General features: G+C 39.7%; 1 protein-coding gene across 3 annotated transcripts in view; it reads left to right on the top strand.

Moving 5' to 3' along the window:
* Positions 1 to 22178, top strand: part of CYB5R4 (cytochrome b5 reductase 4) — an 82180-nt gene extending 60002 nt beyond the window's left edge. The window contains exons 11-16 of one of the 3 annotated variants that reach the window (XM_045804494.2): positions 2327 to 2467; positions 3935 to 4087; positions 6844 to 6994; positions 7301 to 7387; positions 16827 to 16991; positions 21653 to 22178. In XM_045804494.2, the coding sequence (XP_045660450.1) occupies positions 2327 to 2467; positions 3935 to 4087; positions 6844 to 6994; positions 7301 to 7387; positions 16827 to 16991; positions 21653 to 21707 (752 nt within the window). In that variant the 3' untranslated portion in view covers positions 21708 to 22178. Of the gene's footprint in view, positions 1 to 2326; positions 2468 to 3934; positions 4088 to 6843; positions 6995 to 7300; positions 7388 to 15770; positions 15825 to 16826; positions 16992 to 21652 lie in introns of those variants that run through there. The other 2 variants (XM_087856909.1, XM_045804499.2) reach the window with 2 other exon arrangements.
* Positions 22179 to 22987: the final 809 nt, after the last annotated feature.

Genomic DNA, 22987 nt, shown 5'->3' with positions numbered 1-22987 from the left:
CCTGGACTTTTAGAATCTGGGTGTTCTTTGAAATTAGGGCAGACTTCTAGGCAAGATGCTGAAATTATCTCTTGGGTGTTAAATAGCAAGAATACTGGATGAACTTAACAAGAAGTGTCAGTAAATTACTGTAACCTGGGCTTTCATTGTGTTTGAAATATAATTGAGGAGATGCATAGCTCCTGTAGCAGATCCTTTCTGGCAAATGCTAGAGTTGAAATTGTGAAGGCAGAACATGAACCTTTTCAGCCAGCAGTAACGTTTTCAGAAGGGCATGCATTCAATTTTATTGTAAGAAAGCACTAAGGCCCTCAGACCTGGGCCAGACAGGCATCTGCCCTGGACTCCAGACTTAGAGAACTCCCCAGTGTCTCTCTTCCGGTCATATCCCTCCCACAGGATGAGAAGTGTGCAAGGCCAAGAAATATCCACCTCAAGAAACGTCCACCCTCTTTCCTTCAACAGCTGCATGCTAGGTATTGGAACCCAGAATTTCTGCTCAAATAGTCCCAGATCCACTTGCATTCAAAGAGTGGCCAGGGCCGTTTATGAGGAAAGCAAGAGGATGAGCTTAAACATGGGCTGGTTTGTCCATACCTGCATAAGGCTCCACTCAGTATCAGGCAGAGCCTGAGGTGAGAAAAGAAGTGGGGACCAGGCCATAGCCAGTCAGTGGGGGGTGCAGCTCTCATCCTTCTGCCATCTTCCTGCAAAGAACTCTGAGGAGTTCAAGAATCCTGATTTTGAACCTAACCTTCTAGGACATCATGAAGGTTTATTTAATGGTACAGCATAGAACATATTTTATTTAATAGTTATGCATCTGATTTATAACTTTTAAATGTTTACGTGTATAGTATGTGGGTCTCTGATTGTATTCTCACTCTGGGTCCCAGAAAGGAAGGGACAGATCATTTGAACCTTCGTTTCTCCTTTTAGGTGAGCCTATGTCCATTGATCCTTTGTCAGTCTAACACTGGGTTAGGTGTTCTAGGATAACTTTACAGTGATTCCTTTAGCTGTAATCTGGTCTGAGCTCTGCCCGGGCACTAGAATGAGGTGAGTTCAGTAATGCCCCTTGGTTTTGGTGTGCAATGCTGCACTTTAAATTTATGAGCCACCAGGGGAGCAGGGGGAAGATTTAGTGACCAGGGTCTTTAGGGCCTGAAGGGACAAGGGAAGAAGAGAAATTGGATAAAACCATGGCCAAAATGATTTCTTAGGATTATAAGTGAATTTCAGTTTTCCACGAACCATTGATTATTAGGTGTTGGGCCTTCACTTCCTAAGATCTGGAATAAATCTGTCCCTACTTAAATATTTTTAGGTTAAAAAAGAAGGAATCAGAGTTGATTCCTTTCCATATCTGTAAATGCTGTTTTATAAGCAAGGAAAAAACAAAACAAACCAATATCATCAGTCTAGTCTGGCATGCTATTTGTGTCCACAGGAGTTCTGTAAGTGAAAATATTATTGCTTTCAGAATTTCTATAACAAGTTCTTCTAACCTAAATGGTATTATTTTGCTCTGTATACAAATGATAAATATTTCCTGAGCTTGGGATATTAATTTTAAATATTTTCAGTATTTATAGAAACACTTTGTTCCTTTTTGTTTATTTGTATATTAGTAGTACAAACTGGGAATTTTCATTTTTCACTTAAGTTAATTTTCCAGGTAGTGAAAACTTACACACTTAAACATAAAAGTTAATTTTTCTGTTTTAATCATTTCTTGATAGTTAAAATGTTCTATAATTCATACACAAACATAGAGAAACAGAATGTGTATTTTTCCTGTGTTTATCAAAGAAGTATTTCTAGAATTATTTAATAGTACAAGTATTGTTAAACCTTAAATACTTGAATTTCAAGACCACTCTGTAAGAAAAGACTTTAGAATGTAGATTTGTTGATTATCAAATATTTTCCACATCTGTAATGTAGTTATATAGCTGTGAATAAGGTTTAAAAAATGAAATTATTTAAAAGTGAATTTATGAAGAAATAGGTTTTAATTTCTTAGAATGTAATGCTTTTAATATGCTATAATTAGACATGAGGAAATAAAACTCACTTAATAGAGTTTGTTTTTCAACCTACAGAAGTATTGGCCGGCTTTAGAAAATACATATCTCGGGAAATAAAGTGAAATTCCAACTGTAAGATTTTCAGACTACTGATGAATTTTTAAAGTGCATAGGCATTTTAGTGAAATTCAAGCTTGCGAAAGCAGAAAAGCTGAATCTGTGCTTTCACTTAGTGGGTCTGGTGTTACTTCTTATTTAATGTATTCATCAATAAGAGAAAATGAATCACTTTCTAGGTTTGCACTACAGAAAGTGCCAGTTAATTTCCAAGGAAGGTGTTACTCATGATACGAAGCTTTTCTGCTTGATGCTACCACCAAGCACTCATCTTCAGGTGCCAATTGGGCAACATGTTTACCTCAAGCTAACTATTACAGGTAAGGTAAATAGAGGCTTTGGGGAAACATTTTCTTTATTTATAAGCACTTCCAAATCAGTACTCATCTTTTAGGACGTAACTATTTAGGTTATTAATCCATGTTTCTGGCAGCTGACTGAGTGATGGCCCAATTCTAGGTTTGTAGATGCAACGTTCCTATGTGTTGGAGCCGTAGCCACACCATATGCTGTGGGGAGCAGAGACACTGCCACTAGTTGGGCAGAGAGAGTTCCACCAGCACTGGAATGTATTACTCCCAGAACCCTAAGGGAAGAGGTGAGGGGAGTGCCCAGGTGGTCCTGTGGGGGAAACTATTAGAAACACATGCCAGTGTCTCTTGGTAACCACATCTGCTTGTGTCATTTATGGAACTGAATTTATAGAATTCAAAGTGAGTGAGTGACTGTAAATGATGTCCTTACATGTGTGCCACCAGGATAAGAAGCTCTATAAAGATACTCCTTACTGTGAGTTTCTCCCCTCGTTTTCATCCTGAAGTTACCTTATGTACTTGTTTTAAATGCCCTTCTTAACCACATCTAGCATTTTCTTGGCCTTTCAAAGCCTCAGAAGGTCACATTCTCACGTCAGTCGCGGTGTTTCCCACAGCCAGTGTAGCCAACGTGGTCGGGACAGCATATTACCACGGTGCTGGGAGGTTCCTCCCTTCATCAGCGCCAGCGCCAGCTTGTCATTTAGTAGCTGGTCCCCTCTGCAGCGCAGTTTCTGTCGATGTATCAGAATTCACAAGGAGATGAATTCTGTGTATGTCGAGGAGCCACGTAGAAAATGTGGGTCTCTTCAATGTGTGGTGACTCCTCTTTCTATGGGGTTTGGCTAGCTAAGATATAACATGAATTCTTACTAAATTTATCCCGGGTTTTTTTTTTAAATATTCTTAGAGGTAGTTGGATGCATATTTTTTCCTTCAGTTGCCAAAGTAATATATCATATATTAAAACATTAAAGCAATTCAAAGTATATAGAGTAAAAAAGTGAAATTCTTCCCTTTCTCAACCCAAATGATCCCCATGGCCATCAGTAACCATTGTTAAAAAATTGGTGCATGATTAAGGTTATTATGTGAGTACTTTCTTACATCCGCGTAAAATTTTGATGCCTTTTTATTCGTAGCCCATTACAAAGTTTATATCCTCCTGATAGAACAGATGGTTGTCTAAGTTTATTACCATAAATCCCTATCATCTTATGCCCCACTTAATAAATACACATTGTTTATATGATGGTTAAAGTATTGATTTGTGTAAATTATTCCAGCATGCATAGGCTTGTGTATACACACACACATACACACACATAGAGAGAGAGAGTCAGAATTATGTACACATTAGATGTATACAGTTTTAAATATGTACTGATGGCATCGTAAAATTAGTACGTTTCATCTTTATTCAGAGCTTTTGAGATTTTTAGAATTAAATTTCTTTGTCATAACTTTTTCTAGGTACTGAAATTGTGAAGCCATATACACCTGTATCTGATTTCTTACTCTCAGAGGTCAAGGAACCAGTTCTTGTCAACAATAAATACATCTACTTTTTGATCAAAATCTATCCTGCTGGACTCTTCACACCAGAGCTTGATCATCTTCACATTGGTTAGTATCTTTTTTAAACCTCATTTGTGTTCTAGATTGGATCACGTGTTCCACTGTCCTCTAGTTATCTCCATGGGGGAGTCCGTGAAATAAGGAAACTCAACATGTCTATGACCAGAGTCTATTTCTTTGGCCCACCCAACCTATCCTTACTCCCACATTCCTCATCTTTGTTGTTTGCAGCCTCACGGTTCATCCTCGACCCAGTCTGCAGGCTTGAGTCATCCTTGACTCCATTTTCTCCCTGCCAGTCCAGGCCACTACTAAGTTCTGGGGAGTCTACCTCCCAGTGACTTTTTACTCTTTCTTTTCTATCCCTTCTGCCACCCTCTCAGATTAAGCCTTCATCATTTCTCTCGTGACCTCTAACTGCTCTCTCTCAGTTGCCTCTAACAGTGTCTTTCTCTTTCTGTTTATCTGCATTTCCAAACTGCCCTCAGGATAGATTTAATCAGATCGCTCTGCAGCTTTGAAACTTCTGATGAGTGTCCATTCCTTAGCTGATTAAGTCCTCTGCACGTCCTGGTCTCTGAGCACAGACTCCCGTGATCTCTCCAGCTTGGTCTCTCGCGGTAACTGCTTGTGTGAGCGCTCCGCAGAGTTCCACGCGTTCGTCACCTCATTCATAGGTACATGCAGGAGCCTCGCGTAGGGTGCCCATCACCCCTTGCTCTGCCTGTCAGGTAGCTTTTGTTTTTAAAGACCCAAACAAAATATCACATCCTTTATGAAGCCTCCTTTCTCCTGAACCCCTCAGTAACTAATACTTTGTTCATAGCTCTAGGATCAGAATAAATAACATTCCTTCTTTACAGAACTTTGAGTTTCGAGGGTAACGATTGTCTTATCTTTGTAGTTCCCATAACTAGCATGGCAATTGACACATAATAGGCTCTCAGTAAATGTACTTTGAAAGAATTAGTAAAAAGACTATAATGAAATCTATTAAGATTTCAAGACCCCTGTTCCTGTTCCTATTCCTCTTTCTGCATCTGCAACTCTTCACTGCCTTTTGTCTGACAGTAGAAGTGCTCTTCCCATCTGGAACACAGCATTAGCAGTAACCTCACGGTATCAGTGAAGCAGATCGCTACAACTTGGAAAGAAAACGTGTTGTGTTGTGAAAGTTAAGCCAGTCTTTACATAGTGGGTGTGGTTAGTCCTCTTTGATTACATAGATCAAAATACTGAATATAACTGTGAACCTAAAGAATCTCGGAATGCCTGAAAATCTAGCAGAGGTGACACTATTATCTTGTGGTAGACCGATGCGTGATTGTAATACAGCATGTGGAAACTGAACCCCTGTTCTTGTAACCTGCTTATAGAGATTGTGTGAACAGAGCAGGGTGGAGAAGTCGCCTAGAGCGTGGAAAAGGAAAGCCCAAAGAACAAGACCCATGTTTTTTCAGCTTCATCCAGGGGAGCTAGACATAGCACAAGTACTTGTATCACTTAGAGGTTAGTGATAACTCAAGAAGTCTCCTCACAGCCTGCATGAGCTCCCGTCTGAGATTACCCACTTCTTTGTTTCAATTCCATGTTCACCAAGCAACTCTTTTATGATTATTTTGGCCTTCCAAATGTTCTGATCCTGGGGATGAGATGCCCTGGGTGGGTGTGTAAGACTCAGGTCGCTAGGTGCACACGCCTTCTGTGAATCGGTTCATTGCTGTTCGGGCAGGCCTACTTTACTATCCTGTGAACTGGATTAAAATCCGGTCCCTTGCCTGAGTCTACTCAGTTTTCTGACCTTGGAAGGACTGGAGTGCTGACAAAAGTTACCAAGTTAGCATCATTCTTTGAGGCATCTTTAGTAAACAGCCAGCTGACTTTTTCCTGAAGATATTGTGATCTTATGGTCCTTTTGAACTAGGACAGGAAGCTTCTGTTCCTTTCTAATACTTAATTCATCAATTACTGCAAGATTCCTACTATCCTGCTATGGACAAGAAGGAAAATTTATGAGCATTGAAAAAAAATAAAGCAAATATTTGAAATTGTTTTTAAAATGTTTAACTTCACTTTTTTATTTTTAAAATTACGTTGGAAATTTCCGAAATGTCCTAAAGGCAGTTCTCTGGGTAGTACCAAGTGATTATATCAAATGCACTGCAAATATTTTTTCTCAAATATTCTTATTCTAGATTAAGAAGTAGCATGCTCTAAGTATAGTTTCTGGTCTTTGTTTTTATAGGCATTAAATTCAGAAGAGCTGTTGTTTTAATCAATAGGTCTTTTGAAAGATTTGATGGAGGTGACGTTAGCACATTTACTGACATATGACTGTAGAAGACATTTCTGTTTGAATTTTCTCTCCTGGTTTTATTGTTCTGCCTAAGAATCAATACGAAAGTAGTGAGTATATATTCTCAACCTTGTACTGTGCAAGGCAGGTATACATGAACTTTGCTTTCGAGGTGCTTATAATTTAGTTTAGCGATCAGTTCTTTACTGACAATTTATACTTGAGTACTTGTCAGTTTGTAAATTAGAGACTCCAAATGATTTGGGAAAATAATGATGGGAAATGAGTTTAGTAAAATCTCATTATTGATTTGGTTAGAATGATAGAATCCAAATATATTTGGGGGCTTAATGAGTATTTCCAAAACTCCTTATACATTTTAAAGGCTAAGACGTAGTCTGAACGTTATGCATTCACCCTGTTACTCATCAGTGTTCTAAATTCGACTAGCTAAACCTCAGTTTCCCTGATTTTTTTTTTCTGATTTAGTTTATATTTCATTGTTTAGGAGATTTTGTTTCCGTAAGCAATCCTGAGGGCAATTTTAAAATATCCCAGTTCCAAGAATTAGAAGACCTCTTTTTATTGGCAGCTGGAACAGGCTTCACACCAATGGTTAAAATACTGAATTATGCTTTGACTAACATACCCAGTCTCAGGTATGTAATTTTATCTTTAATTACTGTCCTTTGTGAGGCTATTAGGTTAGTATAAGGTGTTCTAAATTAATTACTCAGTGGGCCTTGATAGACATATTCTCATTCCCTCATTTATCATTTCTTACCCTACGTCCTCCAGTCCTAGCTGTTTTACTAACTTAATTCTTTTATTTTTGATACTTTTGGTTACCTAATTGGCACTAAAAAAAATTTCATGCCACTTGACGTTTAGACTTTTCCATTCATGCATATTTTAAATGTAATCGAAATAGTTCTTTTTGAGTTGTTGTTGTTTTTTCTTTTAAGGAAAGTGAAGCTGATGTTCTTCAATAAAACAGAGGATGATATAATTTGGAGAAGCCAGTTGGAGAAATTAGCATTTAAAGATAAAAGGTATTAAACTGGTGTTAGCTCTTCATTTCAATATTCAAAAATGTGTAGTCAATCTAGGCCTTACCTCCTTTGATTGGAGTTTTAAATTAGCCAGGAAGTTTCTTCAAAGACAAAATAAGCTAATCAATAATTCTCTCAATGTAAGTCATGTTAATGTCCTTCCCCCAAAGTAATACTGTTCAGTAAGATTAATATGACTTCATATATGTATCAGTAAAATATATCTTGGACTTTACGTGTGTGTGACTTATACTGAGTTGGGTTTCATTGAAAATGACGTAGGGTAGCCGGTTTGCTAATTCAAGATTTTCTTGTTATAGTGGGTACAAATCAAATAAATGTGATGAGATGGACTTAGCAAAAATAAGTATTTTTCTTTAGTACAGAATTTTTTAGAACCTTTATTTATTTATTTATTTTTTTAAAGATTTTATTTATTTATTTGACAGAGATAGAGACAGCCAGCGAGAGAGGGAACACAAGCAGGGGGAGCGGGAGAGGAAGAAGCAGGCTCATAGCGGAGGAACCTGATGTGGGGCTCGATCCCGTAACACCGGGATCACGCCCTGAGCCGAAGGCAGACGCTTAACCGCTGTGCCACCCAGGCGCCCCTTTTAGAACCTTTAATATGCTAATGTCCATTGTGACTTTTCAAGATGGGGTCTTCCTTATACGTCGTTAAGATTTTCTTCATTTTTGTCTATTTACATTAACATTTATTAATGGCTGTGGTCCTCAGTACGCACCTTACGAAATGCAGGCGTAGGCAATAGAGAAAAGTTTGAATCAGGCCAAACTGTGGTAAAACGAGAGAGCATGGACATCTGTTTCACTGAAAAAAAGCCCTAACACAGTCCGCTGAAAGAAGATAATCGAAATGGGCACATGCCCCGTGTCCCCTAAACAGATTTAAAAGTGGTAGGAAATTTTAAAGGAATTTTTTCAGAGAATGAATTGGACTAGCTGTCATACTTTCTAAAGCATTTCTAAAACTATTTTTATGAAATTCAGGACTTTATAAGGACTTCACACAAAATATCTGAAGTAAATATGTTGAGGATCATACAGTACAGATAAAAGTCTAGGCCTTTGGAAAGTTAGAGTTAAAGACGTCAGAAACTCAGCTGCGCTGGGCTCCGTTTCTTGTGATTACGTTCTGAGTGTCCTAGCTAAGGGAGTGCTTGGCCGGCTCTGGCTTTCTTCCCTCCCGTCCTCCATCCTCCTCCTCCTCTCTTCATAAATAATGCTCACAAATTAAGGACGACCTGAACTTACTTATCCTTGAAGTATTTTGTCTTCCTACATACTTAAACCATAAACCTAAGAATATTTACTATTATGTAGGTAGCTATAAGGCAGTTTGGAGCATGGTTTAAAGAAATACAAATTCCTGGGGTTTCCAAGTGTCTTTTTCACTATTTTCAAAGTGGAAAATTAGAAGCAGCATGTATCAAAAAGCCTAAAGCCCTAATTTCAAGCTTTCATTCTACCCTTCACTAGCTTGGAACTTATTCAAAAATTACTTAGCTCTTTGGGCCTGTCTCTTTATCTTCAAAAATAAAATAATGACATCTTTCCTACTTACTTCATAAGGCTCTAATGTGAGGATTAGAGAAGACTGTATAACTGCCTTGAAAACTGGGAAGCCCTACCTCAGATATTTGAATTGTGGTTTAGAAGAACTCTACCTTCTTGTGTTTCATTTCTGTATTAACTGTTTGAGCTCCTGTTTTCCTAACCACATATTTAGAATAATTTAAACAGCATAGCTAGGCCTTTTTACTGTAGGTTTTTTTTTAAAAAAAGTATTTCTGGCAGTGTTTTGACAAAGTTATTTTTTCAAGATAGTTCTCTTGTACAAGAAGATCCATTTACCATCATTTGAATAAACAGACATTGTCCATTTAGTCTTTCAGTGGGAGTTAAACTTGATTTAAGAAGTATTTGGTATCAAGAAATGCGTTGACAGCCTCTAAATATATAGTGTATTTCCTTTCATTTTGTTTTGTTTTGGTCTACATAATCGTAATTTCTGTTGGTGGATTGCATAGGCTGGAGTGTTGAGGATGAGAAAAGCCCCCCCCCCCCCCCCCCCCCGCCCAGTCTGGTTGACTGGTCTAACAGCACTCCCCAGGTGAGTGCTGCTTCCACCTTGCAGAGAGAAGTGCTGGTGTTCTGACTTCTGGCCTGCCTTCATCCTTCCTGTTCTGCTCCTTCTCCTCTTCCTGCTCTCCCCTCTCACTTCTGTGCTCTCTCTCTCTCTCTCTGCTCGCTACCTCCTCCTTCCTCTTCCTAGAGACGTAGCTGTCCTTGCTTGAGGCACTCTGTTGGCACTGACCTTTAGTGTTGTATAATTTACGCTCCCTGGAGACTCCTGTCGGCCTGCACTGGAAAACAAAGAGGCTGTGCTTGTATAGATGGCTTTGGCCTGTTGATGAGCAACGTTACCATATGCTGAGGCCTTATGAGAAAGTGAGCCTTAAAAGCTTATTGATGGGTCTTGTAGCGCGCTTGACTGTGGAGTCCCATATAAGAAAGGAAAGTAAAAGTTCAGATTTTTTTTTTTAAAGATTTTATTTATTTATTCGACAGAGAGAGAGACAGCCAGCGAGAGAGGGAACACAAGCAGGGGAAGTGGGAGAGGAAGAAGCAGGCTCATAGCGGAGGAGCCTGATGAGGGGCTCGATCCCATAACGCCGAGATCACGCCCTGAGCCAAAGGCAGACGCTTAACCGCTGTGCCACCCAGGCGCCCCTAAAAGTTCAGATTTAATATAAGGTTATTTCAGTTAGTCACATCTGTATTTCAGTTAGCATTTAAGGCTTCAGTTTTTCCATTTGTAGACTAGGGATATCAGTACCTACATCGTAATATTGTTTGGGTACGGGGGTCAGTGAGATAGTGTATATGTAAGTGCCTCGCCCAGAATTAGCATATTTGTAATGAATGTAATTCATTCATTCATTAAATACATGGGAGCTTCTACCATGCGCCTATATACAGGGGTATGGCAGTGAACAAGATACTGTGTTGGCTTATTTTCTCATGCAATCCAAGGAATGTATCTCTTCATTTACCCACATCGCTAAACTTAATAGAATTGTGCAAAACACAGGTATATCAAAAGTACTTTTTTTGGATATTTCTATTTCAATCAAGTTTCCACTAAGTATAAAATCTGAACAGAAAACAGCTTACTTGAATTTTATCCAGATGTTATTATACTTGACTCTTAACTCCAGTAGTGAAGACTCCATTCACAACATTTCAGATCTAGCAGAATCTCATCCATTTATTTTTCTTAAGAAAATTGAGAGAAAACAGAAGGCAAATATATATGGTAGTAGATGTAGCTGATTACTATGTGAACTGGAATGCAAATTAAATTTCACTTATCTTTCTCTTGACTACTGAACAGTGTTGTGCGTGAGGTCCCATCCCAGCAGAATGCCCTAGCTTGTGAGTTCTCAGCTTTGGCAGAACGATTTTTGAGGGGCGGGACAGCTTGACAATGAGACTGACTTCTGGGCAACATTTTGTAATATATAAGCATAACAAGTGTTTTCCTTCGTTTTCAAAGCAATCATTTTGGGAGAAAAATAACCTTTTAGTAAAGCTATCTCTGTCTCTCTCCGACACACAAACACATGCGCACGTATACACACTCATCTTTTTGTTTTGCATTTTTTAAACAATGTGGTCATACTAACTATACGTTTTATAACTATATTTTCTCTTAGTGTATTATGCCTATTCTGTGTATAGAATATTTTAAACCAGTGGTTCTCCATCTGGAGTAATTTTTGTCTGCCACCTCAACTCCCCCCGCCCCCACCCCCTGCCATCACTTCGGGGGACATTTACGTCTGAGAACATTTTTTATCATCACCACTGAGGGCATCTAGTTGGTAGAGGCCAGGAAGGCTGCTAACTTCTTACAGCACACAGGACAGCCTCTCGCTACAAAGAAATATTCATCCCCAAATGCCTGTAGTGCCAGTTGGGAAAACCTGCACTGTACCATGATTTTTCATAGCTGCATTATATTCAGTCATGTAAGCATACCACGATTTATGTAACCGATGCCCTGCTGTCTGGCATAGTGATTAGAAGTTGTTCTGTACCTCTCCGTGCAGGATAAAAATTCATCGGAAGAATCATCAGGTCAGAATACCAAGCCTATTGATCTATTTTGACACATAGCCTCTAGAAAGGTGAAGTACCCAGCACAGAATATTGTATCCCGCACACAATATGTTAGTGTCATTGTTTTTCCTTTAGAAAGGATGAGGCTAATGTTTAGGGCAGAAGGGAAAGAGAAAGGGCCAGGGATTCCAAGCAGCAGAGGAGGGGGGCACAGAGGACGGGGCATTGTGTGCCTGTTACAGGCACCAGGGGATCACAGGCATCCCTTCAGATGTCTGTGTGCTGTTTGCAAAATGTGCTTAGTGTTGGGAAAGATCCAGAGTGCACCAGAATACCCTAGTGGTGGTGAAGGTCTGAAGTCAGCAGTAATGGTAAAGTCTGTACCTTGAGAGGAATAAATCCTATGTTACAGAGGTCTAGGAAGAGGAAAGCGTGGTGAAGGAAGGGGCTTTTGAGCTGAGCTTTGGGAAGCAATTAGCATTTCTGTGAACAGGAGAAGAAATTTGGGTGATAGGATTTCAGGAGCAAAAAACTTTGAGGGCCAGTATGTTGAGTGATTTAGCATTTAGCAAAAGAGCACAGTCCAGTTTCATTGAACTATATACAGTGCATAATGAACTATGTGAAATAACTTCGCAAAAATAGAACCGTTAATTAGATCTATTTAGAAAGATCACTTCGAATCCTCTTGCTTTACAGCCAGAGAAACAGGGTAGGTTAAAATCAGGGAATGGAAGACCCTAAGTGTAGTTCATATATTAAGTGTGTACGTAGTGGGCCGGGAAGCTCTGGCCTCATGGAAGGAAGCTCGTCTCCCTTTATTACCAGCAGGCTCTGTAGACAATGATTAGCTCTGTTTCTGTACTCTGGTGTCCGCATTAGGACCAGCAATGTTTCAGTCCAATTGAGAGAGCAAAAGCTGATGATTTCAGAGGCATAAGCAAATTGAAAATGTGCTCGAACCCCTTTCTTTTTTTCCAGCTTGTGATGCGCTCAGCTATGTGGGCCCCTAATCTGGACCCTTAAGCACTCTGTTCTTCCCAGATGTTCTTCAAATGGTGTATTTCTTGGAATGTGTTTCTTGAAATGTTCATGTGTTCCCCTCTAAAGGGCTCTGTGAATAAATAAGTTTGAGGAAGAATGTGCACCATATTACCTTCTTGAAGGTTTGCTGTGAAATTAGCGTATTTGAGGGTTTGAGGAATTTTGAAGAAGTCTATAAAAATAAACTTTTCTTAACCCATTAGTCCCAAACTCATTTGATAGGGTAGCCTTTTCTCATGGATTACCATGAACATCGGGAAGTATTTCATCAGATTTATTTTGAGAAGTGTTTGCATAATATATATATTTTATCAAATTTTAATCCCTAGCTGTTTATTTTGTGAGTTATTTTCCTGTGAGCAAATAGCAAGTCTTCTTGCTGTTTCTAGTATTTTTTATTAAGTTTTTAATTTTGATTCCAGTGTAGTTAACATGTTCTGTTAGTTTCAGGTGTAGAGTATCGTGATTCAACAATTCTGTACATTACTCGGTGCTCATGATGATACGTGCACTCTTTACTCCCCATCACCTATTTCACCCATCCCCACCCACCTCCGCTCTGGTAACCACCTGTTTGTTCTCTGTAGTTAAGTGTCGGCTTCTTGGTTCGTCTCACTCTCTTTTTTTCTCCTTTGCTCATTTGTTTTATTTCTTAAATTCCATGTATTAGTGAAATCATATGGTATTATTCAGCCACAGAAAAGAATGAAATCTTGCCATTTGCAAAAACATGGATGGAGCTAGAGAGTATAATGGTAAGTGAAATAGGTAAATAGTTAGAGAAAGACAAATACCATACGATCTAGTATTTTTCTTTTTCTAGAGAAATCTAGGCCCTGAATACCCTGAAATACTATTCTCTGGACAGTTACCAATCACAGAAGCTTCAAGAGCACTAAGTTTTGAGATGGGATCTGGGTTTTTAGGAGAACTAATACAGCAATGATGTGTCAGATAGGTTGGAACTCAGGGTATCAGGGCAGTATTTTAGACAAGAGATCGAAGGGCTGGATGTGGAGTTGTGGCCGTAAACATGGAAAGCTAGGGATTGTGTGTAAGAAATGTGAAGGAGGTAGGTTTCAGAAGCTAATCGGCTGGCGGAGGAGGGACTCGGTTGTTGGACGACTGCGGGCTCTGCCTAGGATTCAGACTGAATGAATACATTAGTATGTCAGGATTTTTCATCCCGGATCGTTATCAGTCCACTCTAAAAGAACGCTTTTCAGAAGCTTATTTACTCCCGTTGGCGTTTAGAGCACATAGGCATTCACCGGAAGCAGGTCTATTTTCTCTCTCTCTCTCTCTCTCTCTTTCTGTTGCTTTGCACTTTATGGATTACCTAAATTTGTTGTCAGGTAACATTTTCAAGAATTCTAGTCCTTTCCTGCATTTTGAAATCATAGGGCGGGAAGGAATTTCAGAACATTTACCCTTATGCCTCAAGGCTGTAATTGTTTCAGATGATAAATTGACCTTTCAGAATAATCCAAAAGAGAGGATTCCATAGTAACCATCTGTGTCTTGATAGGGTAAAAAGGAATCTCTCTTTTAAGTGTTCTTGAGTCTTAGCTTGGTACGGTTCCTACTCCAGTTTAAGCTCTTCTAGTCCTTTAAAGCGGATAAGCAGGGTGGCAGCCTCTTTTACAATATCCCTAAAAATTGCATCCATGTGGCTGTTGGCTTTTTCCTTTGAGGGCCCAAGAGTTATGGCCAAGGGACCATTGTGTGAGTAAATACAAAATGCGCGAGAAGGTTACACCATTTATATAAGGGTCCCAGCTACTTACCACCTTAGATGCCTGCAGAAAGTATGCCAATGGTTAGGCTTTTTTTTTTCTTTTAAACATCTGAGTAAAGGAAAATTACGAATTTTTTCAGATGAGAGGGACACCACTATTGATTTATATATCTTAGCAGTTTTATTCCAGTGACAGACTTGTTGGAAATACAGCCAGAGGAGACACTTCTTTATTTTTAATTCAGCGAGGCAGTTGCTATCTTTTATCAAAACAGTTGTCTATGTGTGACTAGAAATGTCTTCAGATAGTGGTTCTGCAGCTGCTTTGGGGTCTCCGTTGATGATCTGATGAAAGGTTGTGGATCTTCCTAGAAAAGTGCACTTACAAATTCACATACATTTTTTTTAAAAGATTTTATTTATTTACTGGTCAGAGAAAGAGAGTGCGTGCACACACAAGCAGGGGGAGTGGCAGGCAGAAGGAGAAGCAGACTCGTTGCTGAGCAAGGAGCCCAGTGTGGGACCTGATCCCAGAATCCTGGGATCACAACTTGAGCTGAAAGCAGACACTTAACTGACTGAGACACCCAGGTGCCCCTCACATACATTTTTAAATGTGATTTCATAGATGCCAGCATATGACTTTTGTTCTAAGTACAGTTTTTATTTTTGACCAATATAGCTTCTTTGTAAATACATTTCTGTACTCATTCATCAGGTATTTTTGCACACTTACCTCAAGTCAAGCCTAGATCTGGTATTAAATAAGGTAGGCACGGATCCTGCCTCATGGAGCAGTAAACAAAGACGACATTCTAGAATTATCTAAAACTATCTTAATTTTACAGCTAGCAAGGAAAAATCAGTTAGTGAAAGACGTTTTTGGGGAAGCTCTTTTATACAGGGTAGGTTAGAGTGCTGCTAAAACTGCATGGGAGCCTCAGAGGTAAGAACTAGAACATAGTTCTGTAGGGTTCTTAAATATAAAATCTGAATATTAGAATAGGCATCATCGAGTTCTCCCACCTTGTACTACAGCTGGACAAATGAGACCTAGAGGCTGGGGTCTGGGTGAGAGCGAGGACTGGTTCTCTCACCCCTGGCAGGCTCTCAGAGTTGGTCCTTTGTGCTTCGTGCCATCAGGTTTTGGGAACTGTAACTCGGCTGCAGCACAGCGAGGGGAGGGCAGCAGCACCCACGCCATCTTGTTTCCATTCTGATACTTGGCTCCCCAAGCCCCCTCACAAGGGAAACTTCACTTCGGCTTCTTCTTAAGATTGACATTAATGGATGATTGGTTTCTGCTAGTCTTGAGGAAATATTTCAGTTATTCACTGGTAATGGTAGAAAATCATTTGATCTGATGCTACTAAAAATGGTAACAGTTAATTGTGTTTGCTACGTCAGAGAGCAGGGACAACATAAAACGTTTAATTTACTGTGATTCTTTACCAGCAGTTCACTCGGCAGATTACAGAACTGTGGGAAAAAGTGGTCTGTAGTCACATGGTGAGACTTGGTTTTGATGTTCTTCTTTCTCACTTTAATTCTGCACCTTTCCTTTTTCTTTTGTATGTGTCGTTTCTTAGTATTTGAGTGCTTCCTGGGTGTTGGCTGCTAGGGATGCAGGGGCAGCCAAAGCAAACGTGGTCCTTGCTCTCGGGGCGCTCATGATCTGACGGGGAAGGTAGACATTCGTAGAATAGTCGTCTTGAAGACCACAAAAGGGAAAGGAAGACGTTTCTCCAATACATATAACAAAGGGCTAATGGGCTGCAATGCTTCCGCCTGTGGAAACGATGCTTGCTCTAGGAACTGAGGAGTAGGGCGTGGTAGAAGCATTATAGAAAGAAAGAGAATGGGCAGCATGTGAAGACTGAAACACGTAGACACACAGTTAGGAGCTAGGACTTGGCGAGGCTGTGCCTACGGGTGGTGAGGCTGGGAAAGGTCCCCAGGATAAATCCCAGGCTCCAGGCTTTGGCAACCAAGTTCCAAGGCACCATTCCCAAGGATAACATCAGGTGTGGGGTAGGAAGCTTGTAAGTTGAGGTTGAAGCGGTGGAGACAGCGATAGTGAGAAGTCAAATAGGCTCTTGGGTCTGGAACTCATTGGAGAGGTTCGGGTCGGAGATTGAAATGTACGTGTCATTGGTAAATGCTCTGTAGTGTGATTTATGCAAGCAGATTATTAATGGAAATGTGGAGTTCTTTGAGATCCCTTGGAACTCTGTAGTGAATTTAGTAAACAATGTCAGATTACTCTTCTTATCCGTAGCAAAAGCTAATCCTTAGTAAATATGGATTTACCTGTATGTTTTTGTTAAATCTTTGCTTCTAATCTGTTCTAGTGCTTTTCTAGCAAGTATATCCAGTGTATCAATCTTTATGTATTAAATTGTTCTCAAGGGGGAAGAAAGAAAACATTTTCATGAACTTGAAACATGCTAATAATACGTTTGAAATAATAGACTTTTTAAAATGTTTTTAAAAAATGTTTCTTTTCTCTAGATTTGACGTTGAATATGTTCTCTCAGCACCGACTTCTGAATGGAATGGCAAACGGGGACACATTTCACCAGCTCTTCTTTCTGAATTTTTGAAAAGAAGTTTAGACAAATCCAAAGTCCTCATCTGCATTTGTGGACCAACACCATTCACAGAACAAGGAATAAGGTGAGTAGTAATGTGGTAGGGAGAAGAATACCCAACACTCTGAAATGCAAATCTTCCATAAAAGCAATTGACTTAGCTCTCTGTTCTTCCCATTCATGCAAACCGGCACTGCAATTTTCGGTTACAGCCTAAGAAAATAGTAAAGTTTTTAAGCTTCATGCAGGTGGGAGGTTGGAGGCCAGGTTTATGCATGGAGTTAGACGTGAATGATGGATGATCTCTGCTAATGACCGGCAGTATGGATACATATTCATGAGTTTGGTGCCACAATCTTAGGTGGGACATTGGATTCAACCTGTTCTTCCACCAAAGCTTTATAACATATAGTAATTAATAAGCATTGTTCATCTCATTGTAGCTTTTGACTTTTCTTCATTCTCTGCAATTAGAAAAAAGCTAGTAAATTACAGGGGGGCCTGGGTGGTTCAGTCGTTAAGCGTCTGCCTTCGGCTCAGGGCGTGATCCCAGCGTTCTGGGATCGAGCCCCACATCAGGCTCCTCCGCTGGGAGCCTGCTTCTTCCTCTCCCACTCCCCCTGCTGTGTTCCCTCTCTCGCTGGCTGTCTCTCTCTTTCTGTCGAATAAATAAAACCTTAAAAAAAAAAAAAAAACTAGTAAATTATAGTGATTGAAAGCCAGACAGCAAGACAGAAGGAGAGACTGGCACATAAATAAGTGGAGACTAAGAGTTGATTCTGGGCAATGAAACATCAGTGGTGGTGTTCCTCTTATTTGAAATTCACCTTGCTCGGATTTAGATCTAAAATGACACTTTAAAATATTTTGGTAACTGTAACCACTATTGGGTGTATAGGTGATTTTAAAATAAAACTGCCTTAAATGCCCTGTTTTTTATTATTTTCGATATACGACTAAACCTACCATTTTCTGGATAGTTTTCTCTCTTGCTATTTTATTTTTAATTTTAATTAGGAAAAAGATTGACCTCAATAAATAAAAACATTGAGAAATGTTTCTTTCCATGTTGCATTTTAAAAGTATTTTAATTAAATTTAAGTGTATTTTTGGATTTTAATACCTTCAGAAAAATATTCTTTTGTTTAAGCACTCGAAACTTGAATTTTTTTTTAAATATTACAACTTCTTTAATCTTTCAAAGGTAAAACAAAACTATTAAAATTATAGTGAAGACTAACAATATGGTTTGAAGTAAAATAATTTTTCAGAAAGAACAAGGCTAAGAGCTACATTCTTCAACTTTATTGACAAGTGATTTTGGATGTATCTTAATGCTTACTTTATAGATGGCAGCATAATAATCCTTTTAAATGATGAGAATCATACTCTTCAGCATTGAAAGAGACTGTCTTTAAGGCCACTTAGAGCAGTTAACTGACTGAGGAAGAATCCCTTGTCCAGCCTCCTAAAGAAGTGGGTTGTTTTCTCCCATGAACGATGGGCTGTTTGCGGGCTCTTCATCCTCATTCTCGTTCCGCGCAAGGCTTAGCCCGCTTCCTTGCACACCGGAGGCTCGGTGCGTGTGGAATTGAATAGAAGGAAACCAAGATCCTAGTATGTCTGAACTTTTAAAACTGACTGTAATTCAACAGCTTCAGTTTGTCAGCTTGACTCGGAGCTGATCTTCCCGTGCTGCGCTGGCCGGCTTGCCTAGGACTGCTCAGGAGTATTGGCGGTCATCATCTGTGCATCCCCGCCTTTGCTCGCCGTCCAGCATGCTGCCGGCGCGCCTGGGGAGGTGTAGCCCGATTCCCATCAGTACGGGCACCCCTCGTCCATTACTGCTCTTCACATGATTGTGCTTCGCAGACATTGCCTTTTTTTTTTAACATATTGAAGGTTGGTGGCCACCCTGCATCGAGCAAGTCCATCGGTGCTACCTTCCCAGCAGCGTTTGCTCACTTTGTGTCTCACAATATTTCACGCTTCTTCATTATTATTATATTTGTTACTGGTGATCTGTGATCAGTGATTACAACTTGCCCAGAGCTCAGATGATGGTTAGCATTTTTTAGCAGTAAAGTATTTTTTAATTGAAGTACGTACATTGTTCTTTTAGCTATAATGCTGTTGCACACTCACTGGACTGTAGTGTAAAGATAACTTTGATATGCACCGGAAAACAAAAAAATTCATTTGACTTGTCCTGTTGCAGTATTTGCTTTATTGCGGTGGTCTGGAACCGAATCCACAGTATCTCTAAAGAGTGCGTGTACTTGCGATTCATAGCATCTGCCCCTGTGCCATTTAGGACTCTCGTTTCTTTGATTTCCTTGCCTTGACCATCTTAATGGATGTAGTGTATCTCTTACTTGGCAGTTACATGGATCTCTTATTATATCATAGTTTTCGCTATCCTGAAAAATGACTCTGTGATGCCCAGTCCTTAAGGCCCTCCAAAGTTAATCTCATGTTAATCTCATGTCTGCTATATATGCATAACCATTTCAAACATACTCTCCATATTTGGTGAAAACCTGTTAAATTTGTATGATATGGTAACAGAGACTCAGAAACGGATTTTAATATAGATAAAGAGCAAGATAATTACTTGCTCAGTGAAGATGCTTTCATCTACTAAATACCCACCTGTTTATTATGTAGATAAATAAAACAGTGTCTGCTTTCGAGGCCCACACTGCCTAGTGGAAACAGCTGCACACACTGATAACTAAAATATGACTCAGAATATCATAAATACTCTTACGAGAGGTGAAAACAAAGTGTTAGGAAAATTCAGGAAGAGGCAATTTACTTTTACTTACGGGTGTGTTTTGGAGAGAGGGGAGCTACCTGCTCTTTGAGTGATGGCCCCAATGTTGCCCGTCAGAGAGGTAGAGAGGGTGGGAGTAGGCAGAGGAACGAGCAGACACATGGGGGATGCAGGTATTCAGACGTGTGAAGCCACTAGCCCGTGAGGGACAGCGAGTGTGGCTGGAAAGGCAGGAGGAGTTCATCCAGCGAGGAGAGGCTTGACTATTGGCACCAGGTTGGCCCTCTGGCCATATTGTTGCTTTGTCTGAATATGTGTGTCTGTCTGGAAGCTGCTACTTTGAGTTTGAATCCCAGCTCTACCACGTACAGTCATCTTGCAATCAGATATCCTAGAGCCAACTACTTAACCTTTCCAAGCTTTAGTGCACTCGTCTGTACAAGGGAATACATAATAATACTGAGGCATGTGACTACATATACTAAGTACTAAATAAATGTTGGCATTTTCAGGAACATTTTTTTCTTTTTTATAACATACAGTGTTATGTTAGTCTCATGCATACAGTGTAATGATTCAGCATTTCTGTACGTGACTCAGTGCTCATCACAGTAACTGTACTCTTCCTCCCTTTATGTATGTCCTCCAGCCCCCCCGACCACCACCAGTTTGTTCTCTGTATTCAAGAGTATTTTTTTGTCTTTTTTTTTGTTGTTTGTTCATTTTTTTTTTTTTAAGATTTTATTTATTTATTTGACAGGATAGAGACAGCCAGCGAGAGAGGGAACACAAGCAGGGGGAGTGGGAGAGGAAGAAGCAGGCTCACAGCGGAGGAGCCTGATGTGGGGCTTGATCCCATAACGCCGGGATCACGCCCTGGGCCGAAGGCAGACGCTTAACGACTGCGCTACCCAGGCGCCCCCATTTTGTTTTTTAAACTCCACATGAGTGAAATCATATGGTATTTGTCTTTCTCTGTTTTCAGCAGCATTTTTTTAAATAATTTTTATTATGTTATTTTAGTCAGCAGCATTTTAAACAGAGCTACTTCTAAGCTTTCAGTCTCTATTTATAATGTTTTCCAAGTTGAATTATACGTGAGCAGTACTTCTGCTTGCCTTGTTCAGTTTGGGAGAATGAAGATAGAATGCTGGGGTGTTTACGCCTTACTTTGAAACCTGGTGGATAAAGGGGGGGAAAGACCATGCATTTATTCTGCCTTTTCTGTATGAGCTATACTACTGGGTAACTACATAAGAAATGAGCAGAAGTTTGTTTTTCTCTGTAGAATTCCTTAGCTGATAAATGAATTATGGTAGGTGTCACCAGCTATGTGTACACAGTCACCAGTGGTTGTTAGCATCCCCAAAGAGGAACAATCAGGTATTACGTGCCTCCTGATGGAAGAACACCACCTATGATGTAGTCTTGTTAAAAAAGAATGGAACCTGTACTCGATCAAGCCTCTGGATCCAGTTATTAAATTGTGGGAAATAATAGGACGTAGGAGCATATTTTAAAAAAGAAGGCATAGGAACATATTATTAAAGTACACCACAGAGACGCAGCAAAATGAAGACTCTGGGAGGCTCAACACATGAAAATCTGGCTTTGTCAACAAAGAAATTGCAGGACAGAGAGAGAGAGAGAAGGGATGTTGTAGATCAAAAGATACCTAAAAGACATCAGTCAATCACAATGAATAGACTTTAAATTGTCATTAAACAAACTTAAAAATTATGGCACTTCTTAGACAATTGAAAATTTGAACACTGACTAGATATTTGATATCAAGATATGATTGTTAATTTTTTAGAAGTAATATTTGTGGGGTTTTTTTTTTTTAGAAAGTACGTACTAAGCAGGGGGAAAATGAAAAAATACTATGGTTACAGTGATAAACTTTGATCTTACTTCTTTATTTTTAAACATTTTCCCAAAGAAACATGTACTTTGTATTTGTTTTTCAGGTTGCTGCATGATCTGAACTTTTCCAAAGATGAGATCCATAGTTTTACAGCATAATGAAGAGCTGTCATTGTCCTTTATTCAACTGTTTTGTCTGAATTTGTGATTACTTAGGATTTTTTAAGAGCACATTTTTGTACATACTGACTAAAAGGTCAGCTAGAATCCAGGTTTCAGTTTCTTCAATGAAATCAGCTGTTCCTTCAGTATCGATGACTTGTTGACTTTATTTTGTACCATAACTTATTTTACTACTGATCTTTGACCTGGAATCAATCATGGCAACAAGTCCCTACAGGAGTCTTTTGTGATGAGTCACGAAGTTCCGTACCATTTAAAGTGTATCACTGTTCTACGGTAAGCTCTTGTGTTTTATGACATGGTAAAGTAAATGATCATCTTGATCATGTTTCTATGCTGTAAAATGTCTTATTAGCAATACTGATTAAATTTTACATTGCACTGTTAACTCAGGAATGATTGTTTATGTCCTTGTATTCCTATTAAAACATGGAATGTTATAACTTATTAAGTGATCCAAACATTTTGTGTGTGTATGTGGCATTGATACAGAGTAGAATAAAAGTACTTAAGTACTTTTTAATTCTTGTGGTAGAAATGTGTTTGAATGCAGCAATATCCTGTGTCTAAGGGGAATTTAAAAGGCAACAATAGAAGATTCTAGTGACACTTCACAAATGCAGTTTTGGATTAGATGTGTCAGAGAACTGAAGAGAATCTTAACTGTTTTGATTCTTAGCCAAAATTACAGGTGTCAGGAAGGATCATGAAAGTGTAGACCCAAGATAATCATTTGGGTCTTTGGAATGGGTTAAATTGTCATTCCTTTTGAGCCCATCTAGAGGCCCAGTGTGTCCTAAATGCTACCTTCCCTGGCTGGCTGCTTCCCGCCCAGCTGGCAGTTCAGCAGGGAGCCCTCCCGTGCTCTGGTGTGTGGGCAATTTATTCTCTCCCCCTGCTGCTGCGTGCAGCCTTCAAGTACCTTCACAGATGGGGATTTAGCAAAGGACATCCAGAAAAGTCACTGTGAGCTTTTCACGAGGAAACTGTTGAATGCATAGGTGGCTACTGCAGGAGCTGAGATTTTTCAGTCTCACTCAGTACAGCAGCCCTGTTTTCACAGAAATGGGGGGTGGGAGGAGTCTCCAATTTCCCTAAAAATGATGTTATAAACAGCTACATCTTCACTGAATGAGGTACTCAAGAAGAACACAACCTCAGCGTTCCTGATGACAAACCCCCGGCTGCTGAGGCCGCACGTGTGCAGGTGGCTGAGGACCCCGCCTCCTGCACCTCCCGCTTCCGCAAGCCCCTTC

Source organism: Ursus americanus, chromosome 29, assembly GCF_024610735.1.
Source record: "Ursus americanus isolate L20-20 chromosome 29, mUrsAme1.1.p, whole genome shotgun sequence".
Lineage (NCBI taxonomy): Eukaryota > Metazoa > Chordata > Mammalia > Carnivora > Ursidae > Ursus > Ursus americanus.
Note: the sequence above shows the minus strand (reverse complement) of the source record. Positions and strands in the feature narration are given on the sequence as shown.